Source organism: Pseudorasbora parva, chromosome 3 (genome assembly GCF_024679245.1).
Source record: "Pseudorasbora parva isolate DD20220531a chromosome 3, ASM2467924v1, whole genome shotgun sequence".
NCBI lineage: Eukaryota > Metazoa > Chordata > Actinopteri > Cypriniformes > Gobionidae > Pseudorasbora > Pseudorasbora parva.
This window is the reverse complement of record NC_090174.1, coordinates 50,473,289-50,493,988: the sequence shown is the minus strand read 5'-3', so window position 1 is coordinate 50,493,988 and position 20,700 is coordinate 50,473,289. Positions and strand designations below refer to the sequence as shown.

General features: G+C 38.1%; 1 protein-coding gene across 10 annotated transcripts in view; it reads left to right on the top strand.

Annotated features, from left to right (window-relative positions):
- Positions 1–1,035: 1,035 nt before the first annotated feature.
- The window catches only part of fbrsl1 (fibrosin-like 1), a 372,630-nt gene continuing 352,965 nt past the window's right edge, over positions 1,036–20,700 (top strand). For 5 of the 10 annotated variants that reach the window (XM_067439379.1, XM_067439378.1, XM_067439377.1 and 2 more), the window contains exon 1: positions 1,037–2,203. In XM_067439379.1, coding sequence (XP_067295480.1) covers positions 1,931–2,203 — 273 coding nt within the window. In that variant the 5' untranslated portion in view covers positions 1,037–1,930. Of the gene's footprint in view, positions 2,204–20,700 lie in introns of all 10 variants that reach the window. The other 5 variants (XM_067439376.1, XM_067439374.1, XM_067439373.1 and 2 more) reach the window with 2 other exon arrangements.

Genomic DNA, 20,700 nt, shown 5'->3' with positions numbered 1-20,700 from the left:
ATAGGAAGTATAGAAATATGCTTGACATATTATGATAACTTGTTCAACCATTTTGCATGTAAAGACTTGCTATGAGCTTGTGCCTAAATGTGAGAATTTCAATTCTGATCTGAGAAATGTACCAAAGCGACTGAGAAAAACTTTGTGTATTTGCATTTTATTTCATTCATATACAACAACTGAACCGAAAATAATGGATTCCCCTGAAAAAAATCAGCGGTGATTGTGGGCACTTTAGTGAGTCCAAAGACCACGGTTAGCTCTTTCCTGCTTTTATAGTAATGCCTTCCCTAGGGACTTTATGTGGCGAGTGTGGCATGAAGTGTCTCATGAGTTTCCTCCCTTGAGCTTTGTGTCCACAAATCTAAACTGGGCATGTCAATGTGATGAATGAGTTGTGTACAAACTCACAGTTAATCAGAACTTACCAGTCTTAAAATAGCTTAATGACAAAAAAAAAAAAAAAAAAGCCTCAGTTGTGCAAACACTAAAGCAACATGATTCATGATGTTGGAAATATGGAACTGCTGGTAGACAGACAGACAGACAGACAGACAGACAGACAGACAGACAGATAGATAGATAGATAGATAGATAGATAGATAGATAGATAGATAGATAGATAGATAGATAGATAGATAGATAGATAGATAGATAGATAGATAGATAGATAGATAGATAGATAGATAGATAGATAGCTCTGAGCCTCAAGTGAGGTTACTTTTTTAATAGTTTCATTTGAATGCCTCATGCAACTGAAGGTTATTAGACTCCAACAGTGGACAGAACACTTGAGGCAGATGATGCACAAGCTCTCTGTGCTGTAATGGGGGAGAGGGTTTCGGCTACTGAGGATCGGTGTGGGCTTTTGAAGCAGCCTGCACTGCACTGATGCGCATTTGGCCGCTGACAGCTCGCTAACTGCGCGTCTCTCCACCCGCTGACAGGCGCACGTCACAGACGACAAACACCCTGCAAATGACATGCCACGAAAGAATAAGTTCATCGGAGTAATATAATAAACCAGCTCACTTCCTCTGGCAATCGCAGAAGTGGCGGAAGTACGTCAGTTTGCTAGACTCCGAGCATTTACACTTCGCAGTGCGATTTCTGACGAGCTAGAACAGAGAGAAGAGGAGATGTGAATCATCCGCTGTCTCTTTAAAGCCACTTAGCGAAGCTTCACGTATTCCGACAAACACGCCGACGTCTTCCCCCTTCAGCCGCAGCGCGCGCGGGCAGCGTTCTGGAATAGACGTGTTCAACTTACTCTCTGCTGGATAACGAACTCTTTTCCTGGTTGGATATGATTTGTTTTTGGTGGATTGTGTGCTGAAGAAGGATCTTTGGGGGATATAACAGCGTTTTCAGCCTGACGCGGACCGTGTTGTCTCGGATGGTTTCGTGGCGTCTCTTCAGGCTGAAACTTGGCTATACAATAAGTTCCTATTCTTAAATTGTTTGTCAAACACGCGGATGCCTATTTATTTTGTTTCTGGCACAGTGGGTCATGAATCGGGTGAAGATTAAAGCAGGGCCAGCGTCATGAATCCAGCGCGCGGTCTGCAGTATTTACACACTGATGTTGTTGTATACCGTTGCAACAAAGTTGCCGTGCGCGTGGAATTCACGCTACTGTAATTAAACAGCCATTTTGCACCTGTTTAAATGAAGCAAGGCGTTTCGATACTGTGACGCTTTGGATTATATAGGCTACACGCCTCAACCTGCATGGATCACATTTGTTTGTTTACCACATTACGGAGCTTAACATCCAAGGTCACACTGTAAATTGTTTACAGGCTTCAGTATATATGGGTGTGTTTTATTGAATTGCGTGGAATCGACTGGCTTTTACGTGATCGAGTGTAATTTTTTCTCTTTTTGTTTTTACGGGGGGGCGGGGGGAGGACATCGCACCGATTTTAAAATGGAAGGGAAAGTGAAGCAGAGTCGCAGATCCCGTTCGCAGCGCGAGAGGGGACGGAAACGTGAGGCACGCGCCGGGGAAGCCCGCAATCGAAGCCCCTCGTCTGGTTCCGAACGGGAGCGAAGTCCCGGTAAAAACGCTCCGCCACGCTCGACATCCTCGAGCAGAACCCCGCGACCCTCCCGGAGGAAGAGACGCGAGTCTAGTTCTCAGGAGGAGGATATTATTGATGGATTTGCTATTGCCAGTTTCGTCAGTTTGGACCGTCTCGAGGTAAGAACCAGTTTAAATATTCTGAACACGTCCGACCGTCTACGGCCGCGCCGACGGTTCAAGTTTTCTGTTCTTTATACGACTGAGTGAACGGAGGAGATGACATAACCGCTTCTAAAGGTGCTAAACAGGTGTTTGTTGTCAGTGTCGCATTCCAGAAGTTCCGTTTGCCAGTGAGCGTTTATGATGACGGAACACAGCGATAGCACCAATAGTGACGCAACAGAGGTCACGGCTTGTGATGTCTCGCGCTGTCACCCGTGCAGAAGTGTGTCAGTGTTTGACAGGTCACATCGAGGAATACAGTGAATCATTCTGAAGCTTCTATTTGAATGACAAGAGATGCAATATCAACTTGAGTTTGACATCTGTTAAAGTGGTCTGCTGAAGTGATTCATGGCATCGGGAAGTTGTGTTTTTTGTGGTTTTAGGGGGGTTTATGTATAGAAGAGCATGCATTTCTCTTCACATGCAGTCCCTATTATGACTGTTACTGTTGCTATGACAAATACTGCTGTCTGAGATGAAGTTTAGTTGTTCCAAGATCTTAACGGTATTTCTCCTGAGTGCAATTTCACGACTCAAAATGTGCTCTTTTAGGGGGTCGCTCATTTGACCTGTGCATTATTTTCCCCATAAAAGTTCAAAATATGTAATCTATATTTTACTTTAATTTAATGACCTTGACACAGTTATGAAAGACTAAAAGAGTCCATAATTTCTGTTTTTATCCGCCTCCTTCCTTCCTTGTCTGTTGCCATACTGACTTTAATCTGGCTTGTAGCTGTCAAATGTTTTCAAATACTAATATCTAAAACCAAACTAGCTGCAGTTATTATACCATAATACAATTATATATACACACAATGTTCAGACAGTTGCTGCCTAGATAATTGCCATTTTTCATTCATGAATTGTAAACAAGTTAATCATAGGTGTATTCTACTTATTTTGTATGAATTTCATTTTAATAAAAAAAGCCTGTTAGATCCTGACCACATCATTGAGCCATATGTAGATTAAAAACCAGCACCACCTCAAGGTCTCAAGGTTTCCTTAAATGAAGTATACCGTAATGCACTGAATGTGGCCTGTATTTATTTTGTGTGTTTGTATGCGAGTGTGTTCATTGATTCATCAAGTGGTGTGTTTGTACTTGTACGGATAGAGAAGCTAATAAGGGCAAGTGAATTAACAATGGCTTTACATAGGTGTTGTGCAAACAGCCTTGACAGAGAATTGTATAGCTGAAGTGGTTGGTTATTGGATTGCGAGTGTGAGTACATTCATGAAAAACGACAGTGGCCTAACATGACCAGTGAACTGTAAAACAGGGCTCAGTCACATGAACAAACAGAGATATAATTCTACATTGACTATGAAAACAGTTGTCGTTGTGCCTCTTGAGATCAAGTGATTTATTGAATTTCTTACATTATATTAAAAGCCGGTTTAAACTTTAACATGTGAATTGAGTGGTTATTAATTTCTCTTCTTTTTATAGGTGTTCAGGCATTTGACCCTGATAAATCGGCATTCACTACCATGGTTTCTATTGGCTTGCTTACGGTTTCATAAACGATCTGTGCCCCAGAGTCTAGAGTTTTGTTCATTTGTTTGTTCGTAGTATGAACAGTCAGCACATCACTTTGTGTAATTGTTAAGATGTTCTACTTGGCACGATTCTTTTGAGAATCCACCCACATGCAGTGTAATTCAGGCCACTGCATAAAAACGCATCTCTCTTTGAACATTTCCTCATGTTTTGCTTGTCTGATGAACTGTTAAGTGACTAGAGCTTTCCATCTGGCATCGGAAAGAAATCCATCAGATGCATTTGTTTACTAAATGTTTTGCTTCAGAATCGGCTTACCTGCACGTGTGTGAATTTTCAGAGGTGCTTTAAATGTCCGCTGTGGGACATGATGCAGTGTGGTAGAAGATTTGAGGTGTGTTTTAGCAAAATTACATAATACCTCTCAGCTCTTTAAGTCCTTCTGTGTAATGAAGGAATTAATTGATAAGAATGCTGCAGAATGCTCTCTATGAGAATGAAGAGTGTGCCTGTGTCTGGCTGTGCTGGATACAGGTCCTTATGGTTCGCATATATTTCTCTGGGTTTAATGTTACAAGATGGAATTTTAGTTGCATCACTTTACGTAAACGTGAAGTGTTTAATTTGCCTGTCCGCTTTATTACACATTGGATCTCAGCTTGTTCTCACTAGCCGCATTTCCATTACCCTTCAAAATATGGCCAGTCAGTTTAGCTAAAACTCCCATATATCACAAAAAAAGTTTTTACGCTCGCATGAGGTGGTTTTTCAGGCAATTCGGATAAGGAACATTTTGTGAAACTGCAACGAAAAGTTTTTTTTTCTGCCTGGTGTACGTAAAAGTTGATTATTCTTTAAAGATGACACAATATGTTAGTACACAGAAGAAGAGAGATGGTTATTTATTACAATAATAAAAGACATAAGAACTACTGGAATACTGAATTAAGGGATTCCACAAGACCTTAAAGCAGATATGAGGGAGAAACACCCAGAAACACCTGCGGCCGCTCCCAAATATAAGGGGCTTTCCTTGCCATTAATGCACGGATAACACTCCTATGTCTCCCACGTTTAAAATAATGGCTAATGCAGTGGCTGTGACTATACGTGGAATTACTTATTGCGAGAGGGAAAAGAACTTTTACTGGAAACGTCATTTTGCAATCTTTTTTTATCCATACTTGTATGAATCTGCAATGAAAATAAGGCCACTGTAACTATTAGTCTTACCCATTGGTTTAAGATGAAAAGACAAAAAAAAAACTATAAATAATTAAAACAAAGACGATGCTCATGTCGTAGTGGAAGCTCAGGAATTTTTGCGAAGTGCCTTAAAGCATTGCACTGGAATGTGACATATCCATGGTGATTTTAGTTCAAGGTAATTAATGATGATAAAGAACTTCGATGTAGATTGCATGATGTTTTCATATTGCCTACTTTCATCTTTAAATACAAAAGAAAATCGCACTACCAGCTAGTGTTCACACTTGCACATTAGCTGCTCTAAAGGAGCCTTAACTATTGATACTAGTTAATATATTGAGTAAGGAAGGTGGAGAGAAGTGGGGCGTTGTACAGTTGATTCAGTGATTATCATGTTTATCCCTTTGAGAGGGTGAGTGTGGAAGATAAAGAGGTGGAGAAAAGGGATTGCTAATGAAAAGTGTGGCCTAAGATGGTGTTTAAAATATATAATTGAGGTCATGTGGTGTTTCATTAGTATTTGTTTGACTTTCATGTTAGTCAACCCAATGTTCGGTGAAAGACTGTAAACAGTACGCAATAAACATTTTCAAGGCCGAGTTTGATTCACCTTATTTTCCACTTGTACTATTTTCCAGCAATTTAGTGTTTTTTCTTTTCTTTTTTTCTTTCTCCACGAAACACCCGCTGGCAGAGAAAGCTGTTCAGGGAAGACCGAAACGACAGACTAGCATTAGTGCTCCTCTGAAAATTGCAATAAAAATAATGGGGAAGAAATTGAGAAGAGTCATAAGTGGCTCATTAAGTAATAGAGTGTTTTCTTTTTTAACAGGCAGACCTTAGTCCAAGCTTCTCATTCAGTGAAAACTATTACTGCTAAACACTTGCACATTGGATTCGAGGATATCTTTTTCTGTTATGATTTATGAGCATATGAGTGAATTATTTTTTTCTTTTTCTTTTTCTTTTTTGACTCCTGTAGTTCCCATTTGACACCATGGAATTGTTTTCTATAAACTTGTTTCTGACTTGTTGGAGCCTGTTCTTACTTGTTTTGAGGGCTTATGGTTATGAGTTGTGGTTGTGGTTTTCTGTCTGTTTCTAGGCGTTGATGAATCATCTCTCCAAACAAGTTTCAAATCATTACCCTTTGATTTGTTGACTAGAAATTTCAAACAAGACCTGAGTCTACCAAAGGGATGACTTTAAGTTGCTTTATTTCATTGGCTTTTTTGTGTTACCACACAATTGTATAGTATTTCATATCTGTTTACATTAAGTATGAAGTCAGATTTGGGTATAAAGTTGGTATCTTGATATGGATGACCACTAGGGCCAAAAATATTTTTCTTTAATAAGATTCAAATTTGTGTTATTTTTCTGTAGAATTGGTCAGCATTACTGGGAACGACCACAAAAACGGTATATTTTCCATATGCCGTGGTGGAAAACAATCCACGTCTCTAAATATAGTCTCTAAAACGTCAGATAACTTACTAGAGGTGCAGAATGCTACATGGCAACTTTTCGGGGCTGCACCAAGCAAAATCGTAATTATTACAAAGAGTAAAGATAAAGGTTATATGTGTATTCATTCTAATAGCTTGTTTTCCCCGACGGCATATGGCAAATATGACATTTCTGTGGGCATTCCCAGTAAGGCTGACCATGTCAATAACAATAAATATTAGTCTGATACATAGACAAGGCCGATACTTGGCATTTTAAATGATCTGTATCGCTAGTTTTTCTGTTTGGCCGATAAGTGGTGTTAATATCTAAAGTATTAATCTAAAGTTTAATTTAAAGATGAATTTTATCATCAAGTTCAAATGATGTATTACTAAATGTTTCTGAAATAAATAGAAAAATAATTCCATCATATGTTATTTAATATAAATATTAATATCATATATTGGCCATTGGCCAATGGCCACACTCTCTAAGATATTGCATCGTCTATTAAAAAAATAAAATCCATATCAATCAACCATTAACAATAAATAGCAAAGAGGAGTGATATTTACTTACTTATAGTTTTCCTTAAATATGATCAAATCTGATTTGAAATTTGGAACTTTTTTCAGCCCGAACAAATTGATTTAATTGTTTTAAATCCATACATCGTCATATGAGAAGCATATTAAAACCATTGCCATATTCACAATGTTGTTTTATTTAATATTGCCAGCAAAATCATCATGATTATATTGGCAATTCATGATATATTGTCTGACCCTAGTAGTACATGCACATTATTGCTTCATAGTTGGCACAGTCGTAATGAGTGTGTGTGTACTCTCATACGTTGAGTCGCCGTGTGTGTCTTGGAGCATGTTTTCTTTATAAATGACGCTTGCTGTGAAAGCAATTAGCGTAACAATTGTCGACAAGCTCCTGCTCTGAACGTGAGAGAGCTTCCTCGGCTCCATGGGGAAAAGCCTTTATGGTCTGACTGATTCTAACAATAATTGCTGAGAGTGCTATTCCCACATTGAAATAAGATATGGAGATAGGAGAGGTTCTCAGAGGCCTGTCTTCCTTTCTCACACACTCCTTCTCTCTGGATTCCCCTCCCTTTGTGTGCTTTAGTACATTTGCGGCTTGTTGATTGGTGTGAAACGAAAGGCTCCTATGTCTGCGTAACCTTTAGATTTAACCTGGGTCTTGATTGGTCGAGCATTAGCAGGAAAGGTCATCAGACTCGTTGCAAAACGTTATTCTCTGGATATGATGACTTATTGACAGGCTGGTTAATTTATGTTTACAGCTAATTTGCATGGGATTATGCGCTTTCTTTGTCTGTTGAGAATAACACGTGTTGCGTACACAAACGACACTTTGAATTAGCCAGCATCTGAATAATTAAAGAGAAGTTGAGCAACCGCGCTGCCCTTTCACCACAGCCAGTTTCTGCTAATTCAGCAGGGGGTCATCTTTTGATTGTTTAGCTTAATGTCGATTCTTAAAGCATGTACTAAAATGCCCCTATTATGCTATTTTAAAATTTCTTAATTTTTCTTCTACAATAGGTTTAAAATAGGGATGTAACTATGTTTCTGTGTCGGAAACAAAATGGCCATTACCATATCTGAAGTTGAGCTCTGCAGGCTTCTTCAGCACTTTTATACATTGTTATACGAACTGTAATGGTGGTGTCAATTTTACTGTATCAGCTCCAGAGTTGCCATATTTGGAAGGGCATGCAAAGTGGATTTGCTTTCTCAGTGCAGAAAAAGTAACCAAAAAAAATCAACATGAACCAAACTCTTCCAGGCCTCAGCTGCAAGTATTTGAGGGCAGGTCAGAGTAGACCAATTATGCAGTTTTGTTCCAAAACTATTAAACTTTTATGAAAACTTTGGCCAATATGATAATTCTTTATTTTTGAAAGCCGATAACCAGGGATGGGGGATATGGCCTAAAATCCGTTTTGCGATTACACATTGCGATATAATCGATATATATCGCTTCTTGCGATAACGATATATATCGCGATATTTAAATCATAATTGAACCATTTCAGAAGACGTTATAAAAACCCTAAGGAAAGCTAAACTGCAAAAAAAAAAAAGAATTATTTAAAAATAAATTTTAATAAAGATGGAAGCGTATGTTGATTTGTATGTTAATTTGTATTTAGTTTTGAGAACATTTATTTGTGCAAAACTAATTGTACAACATAATGTTACTGATAAATAATATTGAAGTACACTAGCTGCAGAGGCTTTAACAAAGAAAAAGCTTAAACAGGAAAAAAAATGAATTAAAAAAATAAATGAAATGAAAAAATAAAGCCTTCTTTTACTCACCCTGCTGTTGTTCCAATGCCCCGTGACCTTCTATCTTTTTCAAACGCAAAAGCGTAAAAACTTCTGAAGTCGTGATTACGACGAGATCATTGCATTCAAGTTTCAAAATGTGAGGGAGTTCATGTGCATTAATGATAATTCCAAAAGCACATGAAGGCAACGTTAGATATTATATAACTTGCACTGTTGTCATGGCACCCAGGATAAACACACACACACACACACACACACACACACACACACACACACACACACACACACACACACACACACACCATTCAGGCTCTGATGATTGAGAAATCAGGCTCAGTAGAAACAAACGATGACTCTCATCTTTTCTACAAGGTATATGATTAGAAATTATACAAAAATACCAATAAGTTAAACCTCCCACAGTGAATGTTGTGAGGTGGAAGAACAGATTAGTCGTGTTATCTCTCTTAGCCGGAACTGTTGCCCCACACACTCTACTCTACAGTATAGTTTGCTGCTGCTTGTTGGATGGCTTAAATCCAAATAATGGATGTTTCACCAGCTCCTCCGTTTTGCTTTCAACCGTGTTTACCAAGATGATGAATACGAGGATGTGTTGCAGCCAGTTTCAGCTCGTGGCTCTAAATTTTGCAGGTAGATTGTATCATCAACACGAATTATCGCGATTTATTAAAATATCTATCATAGGGCAATTTTGTATCGTTTATATTGCATATCGTTCATATCGTCCATTACTACCGATATATTCGCAGATAAATTGGATTCCAATTTTTTTATATGATTTTTGAGAGCCTAGTTACAAAAACAAAAGTCTCACCTCTAAAAGCTGTGTGTTGTCGCTTCTCATTATTTCACCTATTTGACAGACTTGTGCTGCTTATGTTGCATATTACTGTATTTTCCTTTTTTGAAGTGATGGCAATCATATTTTAAGCAGTTCTAAACCATCTTGGCGAACAGTGCACATCTGAAATTTCTCAGCTGAATGAAATAATCCATTATTTGTCGGATTCTGTATATCTGACACATTTTCAAAAAGGGCAGATAACATAAATATAAAATATATTGGCTGAAACCGATATGGTGCAGATATACCGTGCATCCCTACTACATCGGTTGGAGGAGGAAGTAAGGCTTGTATTACTGACAACTAATTTCAGGCAGTTTAGAATGGGTTTGTCGTTCATTTAATGTGTTCTTTTTTAACTTTAAAATGTACTGCCCTTTTACACTCACAAAGAGCCATATTACACACTACAAAAAAAGTTAATATCCGAAAAAGCATTACAGGGGCGTTGAAAAAAACACACAGCAGCAGCAGTGTTTAAATGCACAGACTGCTTGAACGGTTGCAGCAGTGGCGCAGATGCCAGCTCTTCTCTCTGTATTCTAGCTTACAGCTTAATTACTTCCTGCCAGGGCTAAAGTATGTGCTCACTTCATAAATCCCCCCCCTATTTTCGGCCCTAACCTCCCCTCTCACACACCGCTCCAGGTGCTGATGAAACTGTTCCCCTTCTGCATAATCATATTTCCTCTAGCATGAGCCAAAAACAGCCAGCCAGAGCTGCTTTTCACCGGAACTCTCCGCCATACTCATCCCCCGTGATTCCATGACTTTTAAGCAGTTAAGTGGGAGACTTAGATCCTGATTAGATACAGTTGGTATGCTTGTACAAAATTCGAAGTAAGAGAACAGTGACAGAGCTTTCCAGAAAATTGACATTGATAAAACATGACCACACAGTTTTTTTCCAATCTAGAAAAAGACAGATAATTGTCTGACTTGATTAAAGGCTACAGATATTTTAACAGGTTTTATTAGGGTTACATTTTATTTAGTGATTGTCCACTTTAGACATTCTTCTAAATATAAGTACTTTGCAACTACATAGGTTAGGGTTAGGTGTTAAGGGTTTGGGTAAGTAGAATAAGTTGACAAATTTATTTATTGGTAGTAGAAGGTCTAAAGTGTATCGTAAGTTACTTTTATTATACATACTTCATATTTTAATATATATATATATATATATATATATATATATATATATATATATATATATATATATATATATATATATATATATATATAGCATTTATAAACACAGCTGTTATTTTTTTGTATATTTGTGTGTGTTTAAACTAGGGCTGTCCTCGACTAAGGATTTAGACATTCGAATCAGAATTGTCGAATCTCTCTATGGTCGAATCATTTGTGTGTGAATGGGTTTGGAGGGGAAAGACACTGTCAGCAGGAGGGTAAAACTATTTTTATTTTCCTTTACACACTGCACACAGCAACAACTTTTAATAAAGCGACCAAAACTGCCTGCCAACTGACAGACGAACTGACAATGGCTTTCTTATTTAGGATTAAATAGCCTAAAAGGTAATGTGTTGGATAAACATTAATAAACCGTTTTCTCATAACATGTTAAAGCAACAATCGAAATACAGAACATCACACAAATATATAAAAGAACATTTTGATAAATAAACCTAAAAAAATACCTGCCTAGAGAGGAAAAGAAAACTTTGAGTGCGTTTACATGCACGTTCTGAAGCCGATCGTGAAGGACACGAAGCTCAGCCCGCGCCTCAGGATCTCACACCGCCACCAGGATTTTAAACAACTTCCTGAGTGGCCGCGGACAGGCGCTGAATGCTGCCGCCGGTGTGTGTACACTAATGAGTCACTAATGAACGTGTTCTAATTTTATAGGCGCGGTGCGAAGCTCAGCGCCCTTAAAGGGGTCGCACACCGGATGCTCAGCTCAGCGCCGCGACACGTCTTTAAAATATTGAGCACCCCCATATTGCCAAAATGGTATGATCCTCGTTACATAACACCCGCGAAGATTCGACCATGAGATCGGTGGTCGAATCAGGCTCCGCATACCGATGCATCGAATCTTCGACTATTCGAGGTCACCCCTAGGTTAAACAGTAAAAACACTACTTTTTAAACTTTATTTAAAAAATAAATTTGCAAAAAACTTTTCTTATTTATTATATTTTAACTTGAAACTCATTTCTGTGACGACAAAGCTAGTTGTGCTACTTAATATTTATGTGGAAACTTGATTAAAAATAAATAAATTGATATGTATGTGAGTGTATTTTTTAATTTATAATTTTATCATTAATATAATTAATTTAATAATTCGTATTAATATTCTTTTGGGAACTGCATAAAATTTGTCTTGATTCTTTGATGAATAGAAGTTTGAAAGAACACTGTTTATTTGAAGTAGAAATCTTTTTGTTAAATAATATAAATGTGTTTACATCCCTTTTTAATACATTTTTGCATTCTTGCTAAATAAAAGTATTAATTACTTTCAAAATTCACTAAGCCCAAATGTTTGAATAGCATGTGTATGTACAAAAAATGCACCATAAACATTATAGTAAATTTTTCATGGTGCATTTTTCTAGCAGTGAATTTCCCTTTGAATGTAATAAGTTCTCCTAGCTATTCTTTCATTTTACTGATGTTGAAGTGTAGCCTGGAGTGTACAGATGATCTGTGGTTAGTGAACGTTGATGTGCAGCATCAACACTTCTACGGTAGGCAGACTCAAGCTGTCACAGCATGACTCAATTCTGGTCGATTGTAGCTAATGCCTTCGAAATAGCACTTGCCAACAATTTCACAGGTGTGAAATGAACACTAAAGAACAGTGTGTTCTGTAGCAGTGGTTCTCACTGTTCTGTTGTAAGCACCAAAGAATAAATAATGTCAATCAATGTCAATAAATAAAAATATATATTAATCATAAATAGTTTGTATAGAAAAATACAAACTATTCTTTTTTCTTTTTTCTATACTTTATTTTTAACATCTAAGGACATGCATCCAATCAAACCGCATGATTCTGGATACATTTAAAACCTATTTTTTCTTTTTTCTTTTTTTGGTTTAAAGTAGAGATTACTAGCCTTGAAGTAATCTCTAGAAGCTCTGGTTGGTTGTAGAGCTATCCTATCGCGTGCAGAGGGAGTTTGAAAGACAACCGTTTATCCGCCCCTCAGATTGAGCCCTGTCAATGGTGAGTTTCCAGACCAAACATCTGGATGTGGGTCTGGCTTGTCAGGATAAGAGAATACGATTCTTGCACAATTCTGAATAGACAACAAAACAAAATAAGTACTTTTCTAGAGGTTCTGACAAAATGTTAATTTCTTCAGATGATTTAAAAAGTATTGAATTAAATTGAATAGTTTTTTTAAATGATTCAATAACGCATAAAGACTTCGCTTGTTTCATTAATGGATGTACAGTATCAGTGTTTTTGCATGGATCTCTTGAATGAATGATTCAGGAGTTATTCTTCCATCCACCATTTTTATATGCGTTCTGGGATATTACATGAATTTAAAAAAACATGGATGGAAATGGCAAGATGTGCATTAATTGTAAAAAACGCGCATAACTTGTGCTTTCATTGAGGCGGATACATTTAAAAAAAAAATCTGATTAGAAGACACGCACCTTAACTATGATTACACATTTAGAGAGTAAATCCCTCAATGCATTAAAATGATTGCATTTATGATGTAGGAAAAAGAGCCATCGTGGCTTCCTTGATTGCCACAACCTCCATTTTTATGACACTCATTACGTGCCAATTTCCCAGGAAGTGATGATTTTGTTCTCTTGAAAGCATGGAATGCTTTGCAATGCAATTTTCCAATTTTGTGCATGAGTTAGATTCGCAACTGGATAAAAACAACGTAGCTAATAACAAATGCATTTAAGTTTACACACACATACACGTTCGACGCGCACTGCCCTTCAGATGTCAACTCGAGAGAGAGAATAGCAGAACAAGAATGGTATATAATGAGATTCATCGGCCAGCCAGGCTTTGCGAGCGATGGCCCACATTAGTCCAGCGAGCTAAAGGCATGTTCTGTTAGACACGTAAACATAAGCAAAACGATCTATAACAATGCAGTACTATTACATATAAAAACATGTTTTACTCACATGTATTTTGCACCATTCCTGTTGGATCCAAATCCAGCATCTACCGGAGATTTGTTTACAAATGATCCCGCAGTGAACTGAAGTAAACAGAACACCACTGTCTTCCCCATGTGAGCTGGAACTTCATTAAAAATAAAGTTCAACCACACATTCCTAATATTAGGATCAGAAGGAAGCTTATGCAGCGACTGTGTTCTTCCACAACCAGGAATAGCGCAATATCTTAATCTTCCTCGGCATGAAATTGTTTTTGACCAGCTAGCACAAGCCCTCCATGAGTCGGTGGGCGAGGCTACTGGATTAGACGTGCTGTAGATTCTGTAGAGGCGATGTTTCGACGCGCTCTGATGTCAGTATGAAGCGCAGGACCATTTGCTTCATCACCCCTTTAATAATGCTATTAATACAATAAATTGTATATTTGTATACTTTCAAAAGGTGATTTTGTCTATTTTGATCACTACTGTATACATCAATGTTTATATCAGAAAAAAACTTTTATTTCAGTACTTGTGTGAGTACTTGGAGTCTTTTCAGCCACACAGTATCATTATTTCTGTTTATGAACAGTGGCGGCTCGACAGGGGAGACGAGGGATTTTGAGGTGAAAATGGGAGGAGGGCAATTTATTTTTAATAAAGTCCCCAGTTATTCATTTTATTTCATGTCTCAGGATGTGTTTTTCTTGTTTGTAATTTCACCACCGTAACACCATAAGTCGGAACAACTGCTGCTCTTCCTCAAACGTGCCGAATCTGCCAATGTAATTACAGTCGCTCGGAAAACTGGCGTGTCTGAGGGGATAGAGAAGGGGAGAGAGAGGCAAAATCCATAGCCTGAGAATTCTGCCTCCATTGGTAAAAAATAGCCAATCACTATCAAGTATTTCACTTTTAGCGGTTAGTCTTAAGAAAAAATACATTGCAGAGGAGGCTAGCCTACCTTGTGTGATTTGCAGTTTTAGTAAACTGCTACTGCTGAAGATGTACCAACTACCTTAATTATGGAGAGTGATGTTGAATATTTGATTGCCAGCAAATTCACCAAGCTATCATTTTAAACAGCAGCTACAAATTAAAAATGTAGGAAGACACCCCCCCCCCCCCCCCCAAGTCTTGTACAGCTCTACTATGTGGTATTTCAATAGGCGTGGGTGATATGACATTCTTATTCATGATATAATAACTCTTTTTAACATCATGTACATCCTGCTCTTTATTTTCTCATTCATGCATGTTTCTTTATCACTCTAATGTTTCAGTAACTTTAAGTAGTGTTGTGCTGCGTGAATATGCATGCATGTTATAAATGATTTCGATCAGACACTGCCTGGCCTTTTGTTTTTGCCTTGCACCTAATAGAACTAGTCTAATTAGATGAATGGAAACATAAACTATGATTTGATACGTCCCCTCATCGTTGAAGGAAATATGACCCAGACTACTAAATATGTGTTCACTTACAAAGAGGATAAACATGATTTGTGCTGACCACATTGTGATGTGTGGGGTGAATTATTATCTGCTGACTCATGAACATGCAAACTATAAATCCACTTCTGCTTTTAAGCATTTACAAGTCTGCCGTGTTAATAATTCTGCGTACTGTTGGTCTGATGGAGTTCACTGTAATATGAATTCTTTTCAATGTTTGATTTTAAGGAAATTTCGATTGTTGTTGTACGCTAAACAATTATGGTTGTTTGTTTGGTTGCGGCTTTAAGGTCCTGAAGCAAAACCAGTTGAAAACTAAGTATGGCTTTCGTTTTTGCATCTACTATATGTGTAACGGAGGCCAGCTTTGTAGTCCCTGTGCGAGTAAACATCACTCCTCTGATCTCAAGAGACGCTCTAGCGACAGACGCAAGATGTTGCAGCCTTTAGCCTCCTTGTTAGTGCTTCGGACTCTCATGCCGGCGATCCCCAGCTCGAGAACCACTTGGAGTGGGCAGTTCGAACAAGAGGGGTTAAATATATATTTGGGATTGTTGGAAGGTGTCTACAGCATTGTGTTTTTCCATGTAAAAAAGCCATTATCAGATGCAGTACAGCATGTTTTTCCCATGGTGAAATAGTTTTAGTTGGGGAGCAGCTGTTATGTTGATGTTGTAGTTTTTCGACCAAGCAACAGAGAGGCCCTCACTGGCTGCATTGAGGCTGGAAATAGCACACTGCTACACAGACGCACACAAACACACACAGCCACAGCACATGAGTGACAGTACACTGGAAATAAAATAAAAAACACCCTAGTCTGCAGAGAGGGCCACAGTTGTGTTTGAATGCCATCAGTTCCGAATCCAATGTATTGTTACTGGAAAATTGTCTTTTTGGTGACATGACCTCAGATGACAGCAGCGATGGACGAGGCTTTGCCACACTTCATGAATGCAATATAATAAATTCTGCTTTACATAGGGTGATCATATAGCATTTTTTTCATTGTGTAATCTATTATGTGTATAGCATCTGTTCTGGCATTTATATGACCGCTTTGTGTCCTGGAAGCTTTAATATAGTAAGGTCTGTAATACACAGAGAAAGTTGTCTGCTAGCATTCTTTCTCAGTGCTTTCAGAATGGTGTAGTTCAGTGTCCCAAAATTTTTTACAGTGTCGTATCTCCTAGGTATTTAACATCCTTCGTAACCCCTCTCTTCCATAGTAGTCGCACCTTTTCCAGTAAGGGACAATATTTGCCCCCTTAAAGTGCCTTTTTTTTTTGTTTACCTTTTATAAAGGCCAAGTTTTGAGATAATGTTTTAAATGAAAAAAAAAAAATTTCAACAGAGTAATATGAAAAGATGCTTAAAAAAAAGAAAGGAAATTAAGCTTATAAACATTCAACTAAAACCACCAGTAGGTGGTGCAAGTCACTGTTTTAATGAGTGTGTTATTGATTACGTTTACATTGACAGCAGTAATCGAATTATTGATTTTAATCTGAATAAGACAATATTCTGATTAAGGTGTTTACATTAGTTGCTTTTAGAATATTCCGTTCATGTTCCCGTTTTACATATTATAGAACATGGATCAATTAATGGCACGTGTCATTATGTCCCAATGACATTTTATGAAAGATTTTGTATCAATTAGAGTCTGGTGTGTTCACACTTGTAGTACACTTGGTTTGTTTAGTCCTGTTCGCTCCGATTGGCATTTTTACACGGAACCGTTATACGGTTACGTTACGTTACGTATACAGATAACGAACCTAAAGGTAAAGCGATAAAGCGACGTTCACAACCTAATTGGTCAGCTTTTATGATGTATTACCTATTTTGAGACTGAATTTGCATACATCCAAACCAATGCTTTGGTTTGCTGTGTGCTGGTCTTATATGCTGTTTACACAATGCTGTGTGCTGGTCTAATATCATAGTATTTTGACTGGCTGAGAACTCATAAAGAGCTCATAAAATGTGTAAAGGAGTAAAATAAGCGGCAGGAATACCTCTGTCTCACACACACAAACGGAGATCTGCTGTGAGGAGACTTGGTTCTGATGCCTGTACCGAACTGTGAAGGAAACAATCACGACTATGATGAGGAAAAAAGAGGTATGCGTGAGCATTCTGTATTTTTTTAGGATCTCATCTTCCTGTTTTTGGTTCATTTAGATCTCTTCGGGGCATGTTGCATTCATATTTCAGTCGAACCACTCCAGAGTTCGTTTGAAAGCGGGCCCAAGGCCAATCTTTTCAACGGTCTTTGCCCGTTTGTTTGGTGTGCACCAGGGTCGGATGGCGTTCACACTTATTCAAATGAACCGCACAAGCAGAGCAATCACACCAGGGTTTGATAACCAAACATGCCAAGTTTGAACACTAAAAACTAATCTTTATGCCCAGTCACTGTGGCTATATTTGTTCTTCAATCAAGTAAGTGCTGAATCCCCACTTTTACAAAGGTACATTGTCGAGAAGGGCACTAATGTAGTGCGATTTAAAGCGGCATACTCTCTGCACACAACCTCTCATATGCACGCAGCTTGTGTGGATGTAGACAGACCACAAAAGAGGGGTAATTTGATTGGGTGTCATGTATTTGACCTTTTGCGGCACCATTTTCCTGTTTTTACACTAGAAGCAGCATTTTTGCCTGTTAGAAATACATGCTCAGTTTTAATAGACTGTTGTTCATGTACCCCCTCTGTCACCTCCTCCAGGGGTACGCGTACGCCAGTTTGGAAACCACCGGTGTAGTTAAAGGATTTAACAGGAGTAATTATATGGCCCTTGCTAACGTCCTGTATCACATCGCAGCTTAAACAGGTCTTTTTTTGAATGTGAAGTATGTAACAACATTGTCATGATCATCCAGAGTTTTAAAAAAGCTGTTTTTGCTGTTTTGTCTCCTGTGATTTTGAAAGGTAAAACATGTTTTAAAGTATAATTATGCTGACCAAGACTTTTGATACAAATACAATGAAAACAGTGATGCGAAAAGTATTGTTTTCTAATTGAATAAACTGTAATGTTATTTAGTCCTTTAAATGCAAAGCTGAATTTTCATCAGTCCAGTCTTTTATTACTCCAGTCTTCAGTTTCAGAAATAATTTTAACATACTGACTTGGTTCTCAGGATACTGCCATTTTTTATTAATTTAATGCATCCTCCTAACTAAATAAACAACAGCAAAAAAATGTTTTTGAGCCATGTACCCAGTTAAAGCAATACCATTTGTGTAAAGCAGTTTTTATGTTCTTAAATGGTTTTTGCAAAGTCATTTTTTAAACCGTTGTTTTTTTAGTCTCTTTTTTTAATTACATTTAGCATGTTATGACCCCTTTAACACCTTTTTAGTTTAGTAGAGGTTGAACGATTAAATTACCGTTGGATTATTTTGTTATTGTATCTGGGTGCTACTCTTTGATTTGGCAGTTTCTTTTTTCCTAGAGGATACAGAAGGACCACCTCGGTTTGGTCTTAAGAGCTATTTACTTTTCAAAGACGCCGGGCTCCTGCAGCCCATGTGAGACAAACAGGCTGCCTTGGGCAGGTTTATTCTCTACGCCTCCATGTGCTCTTCCAGAACTGGCACACTGTCTGGCTGTTTATTGGTTTTGTAATAGGATCCATATCAGGAATTTTTGGCAGACATAAAGTAAATGAGCTAACACACATTTGGACCCCACAGGCTAAATAAGAGCCATTGTTTAGTGCAGAAAGCACAATTGTGTTTCTGTCTCAATGCCACTGCCTTAACGCTTCACAGAGCCAGAGAGAGAGATAACAAAGCTTTGGTCAAAATAATCGCTAATTGTGTGATTTTTGTCCTGACCTGAAGCTTTTGGAAAAGCGCAAAGCATGTCTGTTTAGTTTCTGCAATGAGCTGTAATTCTCACCCCTAGCTATATGTTGTACTACACAACACCTATTTTATTTGTTGGTCTACATTCCATGGGGAAGAGGAGGTGGGGTGGTTGGCACCAGCCCCACAATAATCTCTCCAAATCCTGCTGACACATGGGTGTGGTACACATACACACTTCACACGCAGCTATAAAATGCCTTTGTGGTGTTTGGTCCTTTGAAATCGACCTAGAAATTTTCTAGACTGTTGGTTATAGAGTGCTGTCGGCAGAAATACAGTTCTTCAGTTGGTGATCCAGGGTGCTGCTGACCTCATTGCAGGCCTTCTTAAAATGAATGTGTCTAATCACTTTGCTGTTGCACTCTCTGGACAGTTCTTTCAGTTAAGACACCTGGAATGAATTTTACATGGATCAAGTTTCTCAAAGCCCCCCCCACATGCACCTACATAAAGACACTCTCAAACATGACCTTGCTTGCAAAATCCTTGAGGATTTATTTGAATCACTGTAATTAATACATGGGCTTCTACAATGGGCTTCTCTTTGTGTTCATAATGTAAGTGGAGTCTTTACATGTTCAGCTTCATACTGTCTCTCTTCTCTACTCACCGTTGTACTGGTGAATCCAAGGACGGATGTCTACGCCGGATGTGACGGCCGTATTGAGGTTCCAGTCTTCTGGATGTGACAAAGCAAACTTTGCAAATCCATTTGGTATTTGTGCACGTCAGAAATAGAACAAGGCATCAGTTTACTATCGGGGATTTGTGGTTGTGTCGCGCCACGTCCAGTGTAAAAAGCATCACTGAATTTAATTAGTTGGTTTTAGTTGTTTTGGTAGTTCATCGTCATCTTTACGTTTACCCAGCACTGGCAGTCCTTTTACAAACTTGTCCATGCTTAGTGCAGACCCATGCATAATTAATTTATGTTTTCACATGACTCCCTGCAGTTGGGTACACCGTGTACAGTTGGAACAGAGGGACAGTTGAAACACCTTAAATATCTTGCATGCACATCACTCCACACCCATGAATTTTGCTCCAATGAATTTGTTTATAATGTTGACAATAATAAATATTTCTTGAGCATAAAATCAGCCCATTAGATTCATCTCTGAAGGATCATGTGATACTGAAGACTGGAGTAATGGCTACTGAAAATTCAGTTCTATTAAAGGAAGCAATTACTATTTAAAATGCATAAAAATAGCAAACATTTGATTTTAAATAATAATATTTCATAATTTTATTCCAGTAGCCTTTTGTGAGCAATGAGGCTTTCAAAAACATCAAAACCGACCCCAAACGTTTGATAGCTGGTGTACATTTTGTGTGCATTTTCTGTCCCTTTAAAGGGGTGGTTGCATGCTATTTCAATTTTTAACTTTAGTTAGTGTGTAATGTTGCTGCTTGAACATAAACAGTATCTGCAAAGTTACAGTGCTGAAAGTTCAATGCAAACGGAGATATTGTCTTTTAAAGTTATGGCAGTTTATTGCCTACAAAAAAGTCCGGTTTGGACTCCAACAAACTTCTTTCCGGGTTGGTGACATAAAGCCTTGCTAGTCTCCGCAGATGTGACTTCTGCCCGTTATGGTAAAGGGGGGTGGTGTT